The sequence below is a fragment of the Protopterus annectens genome, chromosome 1.part1 (assembly GCF_019279795.1).
Source record: "Protopterus annectens isolate FY-2018-M chromosome 1.part1, PAN1.0, whole genome shotgun sequence".
Taxonomy (NCBI): domain Eukaryota; kingdom Metazoa; phylum Chordata; order Ceratodontiformes; family Protopteridae; genus Protopterus; species Protopterus annectens.
The window spans coordinates 1,852,098,360-1,852,116,723 of record NC_056726.1 but is presented as its reverse complement, the minus strand read 5'-3'; the positions used below and the strand labels follow the sequence as shown (position 1 = coordinate 1,852,116,723).

Sequence of the window (18,364 nt, the reverse complement as noted above, 5' to 3'; positions counted from 1 at the left end):
CACTCTGTGCATAGTTTGCCTGGGTGCTTCTCATTTGCTTACCCTCTGTCCAGTTTGTGCGGGATTTAACCCAATAGCCCTTAAGGACAGGAGGGATAAGCTCATCCTCAAGGGATTGCTTCCTTCCTCAGGGACGGCAGCCCCCACACACCCGGCTTCGGCTGCTTCTGCCTCTTCCCCTTCCCAGGCCTCTGGGACTCAAACTCCCACCAAGAGGCCTGGGGAAGGAGAAAGACACCACAAAAGGACAGACCTACGAAGCACTTGGCTTTGATGGGGCCTCCTCCTAAAACTAAACCTCTGACCAGACCTAGTACTCCCTGGCACCACTCTCCCAGATTCTCCCCTGAGCTGGAGGTGTCCTGGTCTCCTCTTAGGGCTTCCCCTCATCAGCACTCCTGGCCGGTGTTGGTGGTCTGCTCCTCTGGGTCTACCCGGAGTCTTTGCGAAGCAGAGATGGATAGGATGATGCGGAAGTTCATCCGTACCCAAATCCAGATGGGAGTCTTGCCTGCCCCCTCTCCCTCCAGAGTGAGGAGCTCACAGACCTTCTTCTCTCCAATAACTCCTTCTCCGATCCGAACTTCGGTTTCGGAGCTGTTGGATCTGAGGACTCTCGGGGTTGGCACCGATGATACCTTGTACTTCAACGACAACCATTGCCTTGAATGCGTCGGATCTAACTGGATCGGATCCGAGCTCTTGGACCTGTAGCCTCGGTGTCAGATCCAAGTGGGTGCTGTCGGCTCTGAGTTTGTCGGAGCACTGTCTTCTCCTCGGCATCTTGGCTCCTGCAGTCTCGGTTCCCACTCTCCTGTCGGATCCGAGGGGTACGGCTCTTGTTGTCACCTGTCGGGTGTCCACTCCCCATCAGCCTTTGACGTGGTGGAGTGGGTTCTCTCGAGTTCATCGAGACCCTTGACCATCTCGCCCTTGACCTCCGCCCCGACTCCCTCTGTTTTGGGTATGGCCCCGACCTTCCTGCCATCTCAGGGACAGCCTGTACAAGGTTTGCCTCAGGAAGCTCCCCTGTGAGAGCAGCAAGAGGTTTGCAAGCTCCTCCCAGAGAGTCCCACTGAGGAGTTTCCTTGCAAAACGGACATGCAAAAGGAGGCACCTGGACTCCTCCTCGGAGTCCCTTACCAAAGACACTGACTTGGAAGAAGGGGAAGGCTCCCCCTGATCACCCCCCAAGACTGTCTCCTTTGGAGACATCATGGAACTTCTTTGCCAGAGGGGGGTGGTCCACCCAAAAACTGACCTCGGACGAGTCACTGATGTTTTTCATGTTTCACTGTTGCAGTCATCACATTTGAGTAATCCTGCCAGGGGTAGCCCTCAGTCGGCCCGAATACCAGAGGCTTAGTATTTCTGCATCTATTGCTGTTGCTCCAGGACTTACGTCAGATCATCAGTGGTATAAAATCAGGCAGCCAACACCATTACATCAGTCTTTCTTGCCGAGGAGCCCGAAGCAGAAGCAGTTCACACGAGTGCCAGTCTGCAGCTACTTGAGTTTTTGTTTCCGAACTGAAGTTGAAGTCTTCTAAAGCTAAGTATCCCATTGGGGATCCTTTTTTCTTGCTCCAACCGATGTCAGAAAAAGTTAACAATTGTCTCGCCTGTGGAAAGCAAGTACCACACTGAGACTTCCATTCCTACAGCGTCATCTGTTTAGACCAAGACCATGACATCCCTCACTGTCGCTTTTGTGCTTTGTTCAACACCAGAGCTATAAGTTGTCAGGCCCTAATGGTAGCTAGATATTTTCGCTCTCAGTCCTTGAATTCCGATATGGCTTCAGTAAGCCATCCGATTACTGATCTTCTGAAAAAACGTAAGGATAAACTAAAAGACTGACCGCATAGGTCCAAAACAGCCGACGACACTTCCTTTAGGCTAGTCATCAGTTCTCCGGTCCTCAGTGAGGCACTTTCGCAGCCCCTAATGCCCACTTCTGTGGATTTGCAGACCGCTACCGAGACCCTTTCGGAGTCCAATATGCAGCAAGACTCTTTTTCGACTAAGGATCCTGTGGACGTCTCTACCTTGGATGGGTCCGGAGCCACTAAGGCTTCTGAGGAAGTACTTCACACTACCGATACTTAACATAAACCAACAACTTATTTTGTGTCTTCATTTCTTTCTAAAACTACCAATTTTCTAAGGCCAGGGTACGAACTACACCCAAAAAACAGACGACCCAAGCTCAGGCACCTGCGTCGTTGCCTCAATCTCAAATACTTAAAATGTCAGAAGACCTTATTATGCTTATTAGGGGAGGCCAGGCTACCCCTTCCAAAAGGAAGAGAGACTTGTCCCCAGTAGTTTTATCTGAACAGGAGTCCTATAACTCTGATGCTTCTGAATATGAAGACATACAACCCCTCCCTCCTTATGAGGATTGTGATGCTGAGGAATCCATTTCTTCTACCTCTCCACTCGAGGATTTTTCATTTGGTGAAACCCTTCATACTTTAAGGGAGCATTTACAATGTGAACGTCAGGACTATCCTCAGTCTAAAAAGAGACTCGGGGAATTCTTAGATTTACCACAGCACAGACGTTTGGCCATTCCTCCTGTCCTGGATGTTGTTGTTGATGTTTTTATGGAATCCAGTTTGACTCCTGACACCCTTCCTCCTTCTCCCAGGAAACCTGACAGGTACTACAGAGTCCCTTACTCTCATAAATTCCTTTTCAAAAATTCTACTGCTGACACAGAGGTCATCTCTCAAGGGCCTAAAGGAATTAAAGCAACCTCAGCTAAAAATCCCACCCCCTCAGACAGGGATTCCCGAGCTTTAGACAGATGGGGTAAAAAAGTATACACCTCTGCTACTGTTGCTGTTAGAGCACTAAATTGTCAGTTCCACATGCTGAAATACCAGCAGCATACCATGAAACTCCTCAAACAAAAAAAAATCTTCCATCTGATGTTGTTAATCTTCTTCCCATTCATCACTGATGGGTTCGGAACCGAGTCGGCCTCATACCAAGCTCGCGTACACCAAAAACCCTCGAGCTAAGCTGCTACCAACAATGCCCTTCTCCCAGTTACCTTAGATCTCGTTTGCCGTGCAGCCATATAGCAGCATTTCACCGAGCTGTCTGGCTAAGTGTTATATTTTTACAAATTTTACTGTATTTTGAAACCTTTTCCTGTCTAACTCTTTTTCTCTACCCTATTTCTCTGTCTAGCTCTACCCATCGGGTATTCTTTATATCATCGTTGGTAACACCCTCTCCTATCCTTGTGGTATTGTTTGATACCATCGTTGGTATCTACCTTTTCTACTTCTTTTATTTACTTTCTAGCAGTAATTTGTTTGTTTTCCTTTTGTGTACTGGATATGTCTGAGAAAAAGGGACTTTGGGGTTCAAAACTGCACTTCCTGCAATGGCAAACTCCCCAACAGCGACTTACATGATTATTGTGTCTATTGTCTGGGGGTTTCCCACCTTTCTGTGAAACCTCCTTGTCAGATTTGTTTGAGTTTTAGTCAGCGGACGCTGAATGAGAGAAAAAACAAACTTATCTTGAAAGGCCTGTTATCCTCACCTTTTTCAGAGGCCCTTTCTGTGTTGGAGGTTTCAGCCCCTCCAGTGAAGGACAGAAAACATCCATGTTCCGATCCCTCTTCACCGGCTGGTTTTAAGGGCAAGTCCCACAAGCACAAGGCCCACAAATCTTCTATTGAACACAAGATTGCTTCTTCGACTCCGAATATTCTTGTTGCTTCTGTTCCAAGCTCAGCCCCAGTTGCCTCTTTGGACTTCACGATAACTTCGACGTTGGCACCACCTTTGGCTCTAACATATACGGCACCAATCATAACTACTCCAACGACTATGGCTCCGACCTTATTGTCTTCGATAGTCTCGGCACTGACTTCACCTTTTCCCGCACCGAAGACGGTTCCAACGATTCCCTTGGGGCCGATAATTACCTCAACTCCGAGTGCCTCCTCGGCACAGAGTACTTTCTCGACACCGTTAGTTCCTTTATTACCGGTTTCTAAGTTGAGTCTTCAGTGCCGACAATTCAAACACCACAAACCCAGTACGCCCCCCCATTGGACCCGTTCTTAGGCCAGGCTTATAGCCCTTTTCTGGACTGGCCTGACTCCCCTTTGGGAGTGTCTGTAAGGTCCAGCAGGAGTCTGTCTGAATTCAATGTGGTGCGCCTTCTGGATCAGCTGTTGACAGCCAGGGGGATAACTAACATTCCTAAGACCCATCCCACTTCGGGGTTTGGGTCTACTGCTCCCAGGACTCCCACTTATACTCCTCCCTCAGATCTGTCGGTTCTGAGGCCCATAGCTCCGACATCTTTGGTGGGAACCCTTTCTTTGGCACCGACAGTGACCCTCACTAAGGCTCCGAGGCCTCCCCTTTGGGTTTCGGTTCCATCTGAACTGTCCCTTCCTCACTCTCATGGTTGGGGGGGGTGGAACCCTCAGTTCTGAGCACGGTTCCAAGTTTTTTATCGGTTCCGTCCTCTGATCCGGGGGCAACGCCTGCTCCGATCTTGCTTGAGGCTCCATCCCCGGGAGCGGGTTTGATGGAGCAGGATGTGACCCCGGTTCCGAGATTGTCTTACTCTGTTCCGGGCTCCCATTCTTCTTCGGGCAGGCCTGCTTTCCAGGTGATGGAAAGGGTGCTTGCTTCTGGAAGCTCTCCTCCTACGTCATATCTTCCCCCTGCTCCCTTTGAGCTACAGCTACCACAGGCCACCTCCCCAGGACATCGAGAGCACAAGCCTCAGGAAACCCCAGTTCAGGGTAATTTTCCTTCCGAGTCTTCTTCAGACATTCCCACTGAAAACCCCCCTCGGAAGAAGGCGTGTAAGAGGAAACACCTTGACTCTCCAGAGGATTCTCTCACAGAGGATATGGACTATGATGATGGGGGAAGGGTCCCCACGGTCAACCCCTGACAATGTCTCCTTCGGAGACATCCTGGAAATATTGAAACAGAAGGGTGGCTGGAAGCGCTCCAACCCTTCCACTGAGGAGTCCGTCTTCCTGCAGGCTTTCCACTCTCAGCCTTCTACTTCTTGGGTGACCCCACCTGCTGACGAGTTAGTCCAACTCATTGTACAGCATGCGTGGTAGAACACTGATTCTATTGACGCTATTCCCCGGAGACCAGACAAGATTCTTTCCCCACCAGAGGAACATCCCCATTGGTCTAGAGGTTTGCCAGTAGATGCTATGGTGATGGCGGTGGCCACTAAAAAGGACCTTGTGGAGGAAAGTTCTACTGTCCACCCACCCAACAGAGAGTCCCGGGCTGTGGACAGACTATGAAAGCGAGTCTTTGCTTCAGCGACCTTTGCAGTTAGGTCTCTGAATTACTTGGCACATTTCACGAGGCTCCAAAGGGATCTGATCTCCAAACTTTCTGGAGCCCTCTCGGGTCAAGTCTCTGACGGGGCACGGGATAAGGTTGCCTCTCAACTTGCCACCCTTGAGTCTATCTCCAACTTGTCCATGAGGTTGCTCTCCCACGTAACCGAAGGAGTGGCTAGAGCTGCGGGTGCAGGCGTAGTCATGAGACGTCATGCCTGGATGCGCATCTGTGACCTTGTGGACTCCTTCAAGTCCTCCTTTTTGAATGCCCCTATTGAACCATCATTCTTGTTTGGTTCTAAACTAATCTAATCTAAAGGACACGCTGTCCAGCTGTGAGAAGGACAGAAAGACCTTATCTGCTGTTGGCCTACGTTTTTCCAAGCCTCAACGTTCTTTTTCCAGGAACCAGAGGAGTGGGAAAATATGGCACAAAAAATCTCAAAGTCCTTTCCACAACGCACATGGTGAGGATTCCCCCAGAGGCAGAGGGGGTTTTAATGGTGGAAGATGCCCCTTTAGGGGCGGAGGGGGTCCCTGAAATCAGTACTCCAGGGATTCGTTCTCTGGGCGGTCTTATTAATGCTCCTGAAGCATTGCTTGATTGCTTTCCTCTGGAAGCAGTCGGGGCTCGTTTTTCTCTGCACCAAACTGCCTTGCACTCTATTACAAATGATCGGTGGGTGTAAAGAATAATCTCCAGAGGCTATTACATCCCTCTAATATCACTCCCCAAACCTACAAAGAACCTTCCCGATGTTCCACCCAGTCAAAGGGAAGAAGTGGCTTCAGAGATAAGAAAGCTGTGTCAAAAAAAAAGAGTCATCCAACCAGTCCCCCCCAGATCAGTGCGGATCCAGTTTTTACTCAAGATTCTTTTTGGTACCAAAAAAGACCGGGGACTGGAGACCCATTTTGGATCTCAGCCATCTAAACAAGTCAGTGGTTCAAACCAAATTCCGCATGGTTACTATACAATCCATTCTCCCTTTTTTACGGGAGGATGTTTGGATGTGCTCGATAGACCTCCGGGATGCGTATTACCACATCAAAATGGACAAATGATCCAGGAGTCTCCTTCGCTTCCTGCTAGGAGCTAATCATTACCAGTTCAGAGCCCTGCCATTCGATCTCTCGATGGCTCCCAGAGTGTTCATGAAATGCCTAGCAGAGGTGACAGTTCATCTGAGCCTTCAGGGATTCCAAGTGTTTTCATATTTAAACAATTGGCTCCTCTCCGCCCCCACCAAGCATCTCCTAACCATAGCCCTCCGCTACACTCTCTCACTGGCAGAGTCTCTAGGCATCACAGTCCATTGGGAAAAATCCAATCTTCAACCTTCCCAACAATTGGAATTTATAGGGGCAGTTTTCAGTATTTGAACAAGCCTGGTATCTCTTCCAGCTCACAGGCTTCAGAGGTTAAAATTACAAGTGCAAGTGATACTCTGTCAAAGAAAGTTGTCAGCAAGAGAAGTCCTCCAGGCTCTGCGGTCTGTGGCTGCAGCCATTCTGATTGTTCCTCTGGCAAGATTACATGAGACTGTTACAATGGCTCATTTTGTCCCAATGGTTGGCAAATCTTCAACCCCTAAACTCACAGATCCTCATCACCAATTCCTGCAAGCAGGATCTTCTTTGGTGGATGAGGCCAGATGAAAATCTTTGGTGTCGTCCCTTCCAGATTCCTCAACCCAATGCCACGGTGACCATGGAGACTTCCCTGATAGGGTGGGGGGCCATTTTCAGGAAAAGACAGTCCAAGGCACGTGGTCCGGCTTAGAGGCCAACTTGCATATCAGTATCCTGGAGTTGAGAGCGGTGCTATTGGCATTGCAGGCACTACATCCGCTCCTTCCATCGGGAACGATTGCAGTTCAGTCAGACAATATGTCAGTAGTCTGGTACATAAACAAACAAGGAGGGACCAAATCCTACTCCCTGTGTCGAGAGGTCATGAGAATTTGGCACTGGGCGATAGCTTCCAACTGCTTTCTTATAGCAACGCATATCCCAGGGAGCTCCAATGTGATTGTGGACAGGCTGAGCAGATGCATCTTCCTTCCACACGAGTGGTCTCTCAATCCGAACGTGATGGCAGAGATTTTCAGCCATTGGGGCCAGCCTTGCTGCGATCTCTTTGCATCCCCTTCAAACAACAAATCTAGCAGCTTCTGTGCCCTCTTTCCCCCAGAAGGGGAGTAACCGAGAGACGCTTTGACTCACAATTGGCCCACGGGTCTCCTCTATGCTTATCTTCCAATCCCCTTAATACCCCTATTTTTAAAGAAAGCAGTTTGGTTGAGATGCAAGGTGATCCTCATTGCTAAAATTCTGGCCTCGACAAGTGTGGTTCCCCTTCCTCCGGCCTCATCTATTACAACCTCCACAGATCCTGGATGCTCGTCAGGACCTAATCTCTCACCTCCAAGGGTTGACTCCTCCACATCTGTCCACTCTCAAGTTGACAGCTTGGTTTCTCCACTTCCGTTAGTTGCCAGGCAGGAAATCCTCTCCTCACCTGTTTGCGATATTGTTCTGCCCTCCCATAAGCCATCCACCAGAAAACTCTACAGAGATAAGTGGAAAAGGTTCACTCTCTGGTCTAAACAACAGATGCTAGATCCCTTCTTAGCTCCTGTATCTATTATATTTCAATACCTTTCTGAGTTTTTTGAGAGTGGAGCATTAGCTTCTACTGTTCAAGTCTACTTGGCAGCTATCTCCAATTTTCATAATGGTCTAGAAGGTGTCCCACTTATCTCCACCCGCATTTGCAAGACCTTTCTCAAAGGAATTTTCCATAGCAGACGTCCAATCAAGCAGCATGTAGAGACATGGAATCTCTCTCTGGTATTACAGTCTCTTACTTTACCCCCTTTTGAGCCTGCTGCAAAATGTGACCTTAAATTTCTATCATGGAAGTCTTTATTTTTGGTGGCGGTCACATAATCTAGAAGGATATCGGAATTACAAGCCTTATGCATCAAGAATCCGTATTTAATTTTTCATAAAGACAGAGTATCTCTTTGTACTAATCCATCTTTTCTCCCCAAAGTGATTTCTGATTTCTCTGTCAACCAGTCCATTGAGCTCCCAGTGTTTTTCTGAAATTATTCCAGTAAAGGAGAATATTGTCTACACTTATTGGATGTACATAGACAATTACGTTTTTACTTGGACAGGACTAAATCTTTCCACAAGTCGGATCAACTTTACATCTTCTCTGGACCAAAAATGGGATGTGCCATATCAAAATGGCTCAGAGATTGTATTACTTTTTCATACTCACAAGCAAATGAACCTAAACCTGTTAATATCAAAGCTCATTCAACAAGAGCCATAGCAACTTCAGTTGCTTTTCACTCCAGAGCTTCTCTGGACGACATTTGCGCAGCAACCATTTGGGCTAAACCCCATACTTTCATCAATCGTTACAAATTGGACATGGTCTCCAGGGGAAGAGTGGCCTTTGGCTCAGTGGTTCTCACGAATGTTTTTCCATAAGGGCCATTCAGGTTTTCAAGTAGCTTGGGATTCTGTCCCATCAGTGATGAATGGGAAGAAGATTAACAACATCAGATAAAGAAGTTATGTCTTACCATAATGTTCCATTTGTGTTGTTGATCTTAAATTCATCACATCCCACCCTTCATCGTCCCCCCAAAGGCTCCTGGTGGATCTTATGGGTCCTTGTGGTGTTTTTAGGGTTCCTGCGCAGAAATGGCCTCTGCTTTTACTTCTATATGTTGCATGCAAATTAGATCTGAGGTAACTGTGAGAAGGGCATTGTGGGTAGCAGCTTAGCTCAAAGAGTTTTTGGTGTACCCGAGCTTTGTATTAGGCCGACTCGGTTCCGAGGACTCGGAACCGAACCCATCAGTGATAAATGGAAGAAGATCAACAACACAGATGGAACGTTATGGTAAGACATAACTTCTTTTTTCCTGCTTGTGCAGAAAATAAAGAATTACAAAAGCTTATGCATTCTGCAAGCCACGTTACTAAGCGCACCTTGCAGTGTGGCTTTGACGCCCTAGAAGCATCTTGCAGGACAGTAGTCACTGGTTCAGTCCTTAGAAGGCATGCTTGGCTTCAGTAACAGACCTTGCCAGACCACGTCAAATCAACATTATTGGACGCACCATTGAACAAAGATAATTTGTTTGGCACCAAGGCAGAAGAGGTCTTATAAAAGATGGAAGAAAAAGCTAAATCTATGCAGACAATTAAAGACTTTTTACAGGTCCAGCCTCCGAGATTCAGTAGGCATTGCCTCTCCAAGCACTGGTCCTTTCCGACCCCCTCCAGGCCAGCTCAGGCCAGGCCAGGCCCAGGGGAAGCAAACTCCCCCCCCCCCGTCAGCAGCCCCAGGGAATGCAGAGATCTAAGCAATGGTGTTCCTACTGCTCAAAATCAGGGAGTGCTAAACCACCCCCTTATGGTAAGAACTCACAATGACTTTACACCTCCACCCCTTACCTCTGCCCACCTGCTTGTGCCCCTACGAGGAAAACTCTCCTTTCATGCAAACAACTGGGCCTCTGTTACCAACGACCGATGGGTCCTCAACATAGTGTCCCAGGGATGCAGATTTTATTTCCACACTCTGCCAACCCCAAAAGGGTTCCCAGATATTCCTCCAAACCACTGCACAGAGGCCAAAAAGCAAGTCCTTTCCCTGCTCTCTATGAGGGCAATAGAGCATGTTCCTGCAGAAAAAATACACCAAGGTTTCTACTCCAGGCTCTTCCTGGTACCCAGAAAAGAGGGCACCTGGCACCCCATCCTCGATCTAACCATTCTAAACATTTTTCTAGTGATACCAAAATTCAAAATGCTCACCCTCCAGCAGCTTCTTCCTATGCTTTCCAAGGATGCTTGGTTAGCCACCCTAGATCTAAAAGAGGCCTACATACACATCCCAGTCAGGGAATCTTCCAGGAAATATCTACGTTTCAGGGCAGGATCTATGCATTTTCAGTTCTCTGCGCTTCCCTTTGACTTATCCACTGCTCCCAGAGTGTTCACAAAATGCCTGGCTCCAGCCATTGCTTTTTGCCAACAAAGAAATATTCAAATTTACCCCTACTTAGATGATTGCCTGATTCAGGCAGACAGTCAGGAAAAGCTGTTAGAGCAGCTGACCTTTGTAAAGGACCTACTGACCTCCCTGGGGTATACTATCAATGAAAAGAAATCAAAACTAGTACCCACACAAAAATTGTATTCCTGGGAGCAAGCCTGGACACAGCATCCCAGATGGCATTCCTTACTCAAGAAAAACAAGCCTACCTGACAGGCTACTTCTTTCAACTAGCCACCAGAACCCAGTTATCCGAAAGGAAAATCCTGCAAGCTGTAGGGTTCATGGCCTCCTGCATTCTCCATATGCCAGACTGCATATGAGGAAACTGCAATGCTACCTAAAAAGCTTTTGGTGTCAACACTGTCAAGACCTGGAGACTATCATACCAATGATACCTTGTCTAAGGAAAGATTTTCTGTGACGGGCAGCAGCATGCAACCACAACAAGGTTCTTCCCTTCTCACAACCCCATGCCACCCAGACCCTCACCACAGACGCATCAGACTGTGCCTGGGGTGCACACCTGGATGGCAGGTGCATTCAAGGCCATTGGAGCCCAAATCAAATACATCTCCACATCAGCCAAAACAGATGCTAGCTGTTCAGCACTCCCTGACAGCTTTCAGACCCCTACTTTCCCTGGGGCCTTTACTAATCAAAACAGACAACACCACAGTAATGTGGTATATCAACAGGGAGGGACTCACTCTTATCCTCTCTGCAGGCTCGCCATGACCCTTTGGCACGGCCTCAGCCATGCAACTGCACCTGCTAGCACAATTTAAGCCAGGCTCCCTAAACTATCTGGCAGACAACTTAAGCAGAAACCTGCTAGACCCGCACAAGTGGCAGCTTGACCACAAAACCTTCACTTTTGTAACCCAGGAATGGGGCACCCCTAAGGTGGATCTCTTTGCCTCCCACTCCAATCATCAGCTTAGCAAATTCTGCACCGGGGAACCTCACAGCAAGGCCTGGAAAGTGGATGCTCTATCCTTCCAGTGGGTAAACCTCTCGGTCTATGCATTTCCCCCTCTACCACTCATTTCAAGGATACTGCTCAAAATAAGGGAGGAAAAGCCGAGGGCAGTCCTGATTGCCACCCCCAGACTGGCCACACCAGCACTGGTACCCACTGCTGGACAGCCTGTCACCTCTGCCACCGTGGCACCTACTTCAGATCCCAACACTCCTGACCCAGAAGAATGGAGAATTCATGCATCCCCAATTGCAGACCCTCAACCTGGCAGCCTGGCTTATTCCCTGACCTCTCCTCAAGCTGCCAGCCTAAGCAAACAAGTCCTAGATGTTATACGTGAGGCCAGACAGCCCAACACTAGAAAATTCTATGCTGACAAGTGGAAAAGGTTTTGCACCTAGATCCAGGCTAAGAGAGCCCAAACAGCACAGCCCTCCCTACCTCTCATTCTGGATTTACCTAGCTGACCTACTACACAGGGGTCTAGCCTTCTCCTCTATTAAAATTCATGCCTCTTATCATCTCTGCTCATTACAGCACAGAGCCACCTCTCTTCTCACACCCTCTCATCAAACAGTTCCTAAGATGGGCTAACAACTTAAGGCCACCCAGAAGCCCTCATACCCCAGCTTGGGACCTTAACATTGTGTTGGAAAGCTCACACTACCCCCCTTTGAACCTTCAGCTTCAGCAGAGTTAAAGTTCTTCTCTTGGAAAACAGCCTTGTTTCTGGCCATCACTTCAGCTAGAAGAGTTTCAGAGCTACAAGCACTCTTGGCTGTAGAGCCTTTCATAATTTTCCATGCTGACAGGGTCTCCCTCAGGACTAACCCATCCTTCATGCCTAAAGTGGTCTCCACTGTGGCTCTCAACCAATCCATTCATTTCCCACCCTTTTTCCTAACCCACAAAACAAGGGGGAAAGGATTCTGCACTCTCTAGATGTGGACAGACAGCTCAGATTCTATCTGGATAGGACTAAATCTTTTAGAAAAACTGACCAATTGCTAGTCAGCTTCACAGCAGGGGCAGAGGGCAAAGCCATATCCAAACAAATAATCTCCAAATGGATAACACACTGCATCCATTTCTTCTACAAACAGCATGGGAAACCGTCCCCAAAGGGGGTCAGGACACATTCCACCAGGGCAACCTCCACCTCTGCAGCTTTTCTCAGAGGGGTCCCCACCAGGGACATCCTGGAGGCTGCAGCATGAACTTCTGTTCATACCTTCACCAAGCATTACCACCTACCTATCTTCTCCAAATCCAGGGCAGGCTTTGCCACCGCAGTCTTGCAGGGCATTCTAGCCAGCCCACAATCTTCTTGACTGCCTCCACCCTTTTCTTCAGCTTTGGGAATCAACCCAAGTGTGATGACTGCAACAGTGAAATGCGAAGAACATAGTACAGTTATGTTCACTTACCATAAATGTAGATGTTTGAGTATATTCACTGTTGCAGTCCTGTCTCCCCCCTCCATCCCCCTTGTCTCTCGCTCTCTCTCTCTCTCTTCCTCTCTTCTTACAGGGAAGTTTTGGTATTTACTTTCTACTGGTGGTGTTCTTCCACCATAACCTAGCTCCCTATTTGTGGGCTCCTGACAGTTGGGGCAAGAAAAACTGATGTAATGGAGTTGGCTGCCTGATTTTATACCACAGACGACCTGACGTCAAGTCCTGGAGAGACAGCAACCGACGCAGAAATTCTAAGCCTCTGGTATTCTGGCCGACTGAGGGCTACCCCTGGCAGGATAACCCAAATGTGATGACTGCAACAGTGAGTACGCTCGAACATCTACATTTATGGTAAGTGTACACAACTGTACTTTCCTCGAGACATTCGGCACAGGGCCATTTACTTCCTGGGTGTGCCCTCCCGCAGCTCTGCTTGTGGACCTGATAACATCTCAGGCATGGAAGGAACCGGACACCATGGAGCCCATCCCCAAGCGCCCCAATAAGGTCCTTAGCTCCCCACCAGACAGAACTTGTTGGAATAAGGGGTCCCCAGTGGATGCTATGGTGGTGGCAGCTGCCATGAAGAAAGAACTCATGCAGGAGAGCTCTATGGTCCATCCTCCTGACTGGGAGTCGAGGAATGTGGACCATCTAGGGAAGCAGATGTATGCTTCAGTGACCTTTACTATAAGGGCACTGAAGTATATGGCATACTTTATTCAACTGCAGCGAGACTTAGTCAAGGAAGTCACTAAGTCGCCCCTGGAGTCCATGTCTCCGGAGGGCAAGAAGACGTTCTCCGCTCGGATGGCCACTCTCAAGGCAGTAGCAAATATGTCCATGCATCTTCTCTCACATGCTATGAAGGGAGCTGCCAGGGCAGCCAGTTCTGGCATTGCTATGAGGCGCCACGCCTGGATCCAGCTTTGCTAATTCTTGGAACCCTTCAAGGCATCATTCGCAAATGCCCCCTATGATGGTTCATCTCTGTTTGGGAAATCAGTTTGCGAGACCTTGGCCAAGAGTGAGAAGGATGGGAAGACACTGTCGGACGTCAGCATCTGCTTCTGCCCACATCAAAGATCCTTTTCTAGGAATCAGCGAGGGGCGAAGAAGATGTGGTTCCAGAAATCTCAGGCATTTTCCTGGGACACTCAGGGCTCAGCTTTCCCCAGAGGCAGAGGGGGTTATGATAGATGCTGTCCTAGAGGCAGAGGGGGTCCAAGAAACTTTGGGTCTTGAGAGCCGTTCTCGGACAGACCCGCGCATCAGCCATGAGGGGCTGCCCAACTTCTTGGCTCTGGAGGCAGTCAGGGGTCATCTATCGCTCCACCCATCGGCATGGGAGTCCATAACAACAGATCATAGGGTGTTGCAAATTCTATCCACAGGTTATTCCATCTCGTTCACCGAACCACCTCTCCCATCAAATCACCTCCCAGACATCCCACCAGTGCAAAGGGAGGTAGCAGCTCTAGAGATAGAAAAGCTGCTAAGAAAACGAGTCATCCAACCTGTCCCCCAAGACCAATCCAGATCAGGCATTTATTCCAGGTTCATTTTAGTGCCAAAGAAGACAGGGGACCCATTCTGGATCTATCCACCTTGAAGCTGTTTGTAGCCAAGGCGAAATTCCGGATGGTCACTCTTCAGTCCATCCTGCCCTACCTGCAGGCCAGAGATTAGATGTGCTTGATTGACCTCCAGGACGAGTAATATCATATCAAGATGGACAGGTGCTCTCGGACGTTTCTCCACTTCCAGCTGGGGGCCAATCATTATTAGTTCAGAGCCCTCCCCTTTGGTCTCACCACAGCCCCCAGAGTGTTCACCAAAGTGATGGCAGTTGTAGCGGCTCATCTGAGGCTTCAGGGCATTCAGGTCTTTCCTTAACTGGATGATTGGCTCTTTGATGCCCCCACCAAGCATCTGCTTTGCCAAGCCAGGGATTATTTCCTCTTGTTAGCAGACAGACTGGGCATCACCATCAATCTCTGCAAGCTGTTGCTGGCCCCTATTCAGATCCTAGAATTCATTGGGGCTTAGTTGGATACTATCTCAATGAAAGTTTACCTCACTCCAGAGAGGGTACACAATCTGAGGGTGCATGTCTTTTATATTCTTTAGGCTCAGTTTCCCACAGCAGAGACATTTCTGAGGGCACTGAGGTCCATGGCAGTCACGATCAATCTACTACCCCTTGCACGACTACATATGCAAATTCTTCAGTGGACGCTTGCAGTCCAGTGGTCTCTGTTAGATCTACCATTATCCCATCCAGGCCATATCTCCTGAGTTTGTGGATACTCTCTTTGGTGGTGGATTTTTTCCCCGGACCTTGTCAGGGAATGCCCCTTTCTTCTGTCCTTTCCCAAAACCATGGTGACCACTGACGCCTCCCAGCTAGGGTGGGGGGGGGGGCATTGCTCGGGAAGCACAGTCCAAGGCATGTGGTCCCCATCCGAGACCAGTTTGCATATCAAAGTCCTGGAGATGAGGGTGGTTCTTCTGGCATTGCATGCCCTTCATGCCAATCTTCCTGTAGAGACTATTGCGATTCAGACAGACAATATATCGGTAGTCTAGTATGTCAACAAACAAGGAAGAACCAGATCTTATCCCCTTTGTCGCGAAGCCATGAGAGTGTGGGAATGGGTGATCCCCACCGGCTGTTTTCTGGTGGCAACTCACATCCTGGGACAGTCCAGCATTCTAGCTGACAGGCTCAGCAGAACTATCCTGATGCCTTACGAGTGGTCTCTGAATCCTTCAGTAGTGGTGCAGATCTTCCTCAAGTGGGGTCAGCCTTGCTGTGATCTCTTCGCATCTCCTTCCAACGTAAAATGCAGCGAGTTCTTTGCTCTGACCCCCCTCAGGGGGAAGCCCCCAGAGACGCACTGGTTCATGCTTGGCCTCCCGGTCTTCTTTTTCCCTACCCCCCCCCCCGTTACTTCTCATTTCAAAGTTTCTTCAGAAAGCTTGCAGGCTGGGGAACACAGTGATCTTCATTGCCCCATTCTGATCTTACCAAGTCTGGTTTCCCTCCCTTTGGTCTCACCTAGTAGTTCGACCGTGGATCTTGGATCTGGTTCCGGATCTCATTTCGTATCCCTCAGGGATTCCTCATCCAGACCTGGACAGTCTGAAACTCACTGCTTGGTTGCTCCAGTTCCCTTAATTATTAAGACTCCTGGTTTTATCGTCTCCTGTCAAAACTATTTTGGTGGCGGCTCTCAAATCTTCCACAAGAAGGTTGTATCATAGCAAGTGGAAAGCAGTTTTCCATATGGGCCTCTCAGCGGGATTTGAATCCCTTTACGGCTGATGTCTCCACAGTATTAGAGTTTTTGGCAGGGATTTTTTGGCAAGGTGCTAGTTCCTCCACTGTCAAAGTCCAGCTGGCTGCAGTTTCAAATTTTTACGTGGAGGAAAATATGTCTTCATTAGCTTCTTCTAGACTTTGCAAGACTTTCCTTAAAGGCACCTTTCTTTTAAGGCCCCCAGTGAAGGATCCTACACCTCCATGGGACCTTACTTTTGTACTTCAGGCTCTAGTCTCCCCTCCATTTGAGCCCACAGCTTTGGTATTGCAGTTTGTCTTGGAAGACTGCCTTTTTGGTAGCTATTACGTCTGCCAGGAGGGAGTCAGAACTTCAAGCATTATCCATCAAAGTTCCTTACATGATTTTTCATAAGGACAGGGTCACCCTGCGCTTTAATCCGTAATTCCTTCACAAGGTGGCATCACAAGCCAATATTACTCAGACTATCAATCTTCCTGTCTTCTTTCCTAATTTCCAGAGTAAGGAAGAATATAAATTACATCTGCTGGATGTACACAGGCAATTGCGATTCTACTTACACAAGACCAAATCCTTTCATAAATCTGATCAGTTGTTTGTGTCTTATATTCAAAACCTTTCTTAGAGAAACCATTTTCTAAAGTGACGATTGCTTGTTGGATTTCCCAATGCATTATTCGAGCATATTCTATCAAGGGAATTTCCCCTCTAGGTCAGGTAAAAGCACATTCCACCAGGTCTATGGCCACTTCAGCTGCTTTTTGGTCCAGGTTGTAGTTGGATGATATTTGTTCTGCAGCTATTTGGTCTTCATCTCATACCTTCATCTCACATTACAAATTGGACATTGTATCCAGGAACAGGACATCCTTTGGCTTCCGCATTGCTCCGGAATATGCTTTCATGAGGGCCTCCCAGGTGTTGGTAGCTGGGACTCTGTCCCACAGGTTGAAAACCAAATGAAATCAACTACTTCAGATAAAGAAGTTATGTACTCACCATAACATTCCATCTGAGTAGTTGTACTTTATTTGTCTTCAATCATCCCCCTCTCCTTCTCCCAACCTTGTCACTATAGTCCTGACCACCATGTATACAGGAGATTTACATTCCACAAGGGTCCCTCTTATGCTTGTTTTAGGATTCCTGGGACTGTCAGTAGTTTCATGGTCTTGTTGGATCGGAGTGTGTTTATGCTGAGCAGCAACTCGATCTGAAGGGAGGAAGGAGACATGGGGCATTATGGGTAAGGGGATGAGCTTGGAGCTCAGATCAAATGCTAGTTATGCGGCCGTGTCGGATCCATAGACCCACAGGTTGAAGACAAATGAGGTACAACTACTCAGATGGAACGTTATGGTGAGTACATAATTTCTATTTTTCTAATAAGACCAAGTATGATTTTTGCCAGAAAAATGGGGATGTGCAGGCAGCAATGAAATCCATATTTATACAACTATTTTTTACAGATGCTTTGAAAAGCAACAGATCATAATTCTATCACTGTATCATCTAGCACATGTATTCATTTTAGGTGAGTCTTTTTTATCACACTGTACGTTTTGAACAGAACAAATTGTAGGTATATGTATTTTTAGTGAAACACATAACATAAATTTAACTACTGACATTAGTTTAGAAGTACTCTGGTGACCTGAAACAAGAAAACTGAGATGTTGTATCACTTTCTAGCTCTAACTGGCCATTGGCAACTGGAGAGTAATGAAGTAGAACTCTGCATTTCACTAATTAGGCCACTGTTACCTGTGTATCTTACCAGAAAAAAAAGCAAAACATGCCGGAAATGTATTCAAAGTTGCAGGCTACTCATGTCATAATATCATTTGGCATTTCAGTTTTTGACATGAAGTACTTGAGGACTCTGCTCCAGTGTAACTAAATTCAAAGACTGGACATTCAATACACAGAGTTAGGGTAAACAATGAAACAGTCACAGTATATAATTCTGTAACATGCCTTTTCTCTTGCCTGATTCAGGAGCAAGAAGACCCAAATAAGTTAGCCACCAGCTGGCCAGATTACTACATTGATCGCATCAACTCCATGGCTGCAGTAAGTAACAGCACTTTGCCTTCTTTATTTATATTATTATTGTTCAGTCAGTCTTAATTACTGGTATCACTTTATTTACATTTCTTTCGAAGTTTCAGAACTTCGAT

At 47.7% G+C, this 18,364-nt stretch overlaps 1 protein-coding gene across 3 annotated transcripts in view; it reads left to right on the top strand.

Moving 5' to 3' along the window:
* Nucleotides 1–18,364, top strand: part of DAAM2 (dishevelled associated activator of morphogenesis 2) — a 3,932,565-nt gene that overhangs the window by 848,957 nt on the left and 3,065,244 nt on the right. For all 3 annotated transcript variants that reach the window (XM_044084849.1, XM_044084851.1, XM_044084855.1), the window contains exon 4: nt 18,183–18,257. In XM_044084849.1, coding sequence (XP_043940784.1) covers nt 18,183–18,257 — 75 coding nt within the window. The remainder of the gene's footprint in view (nt 1–18,182; nt 18,258–18,364) is intronic.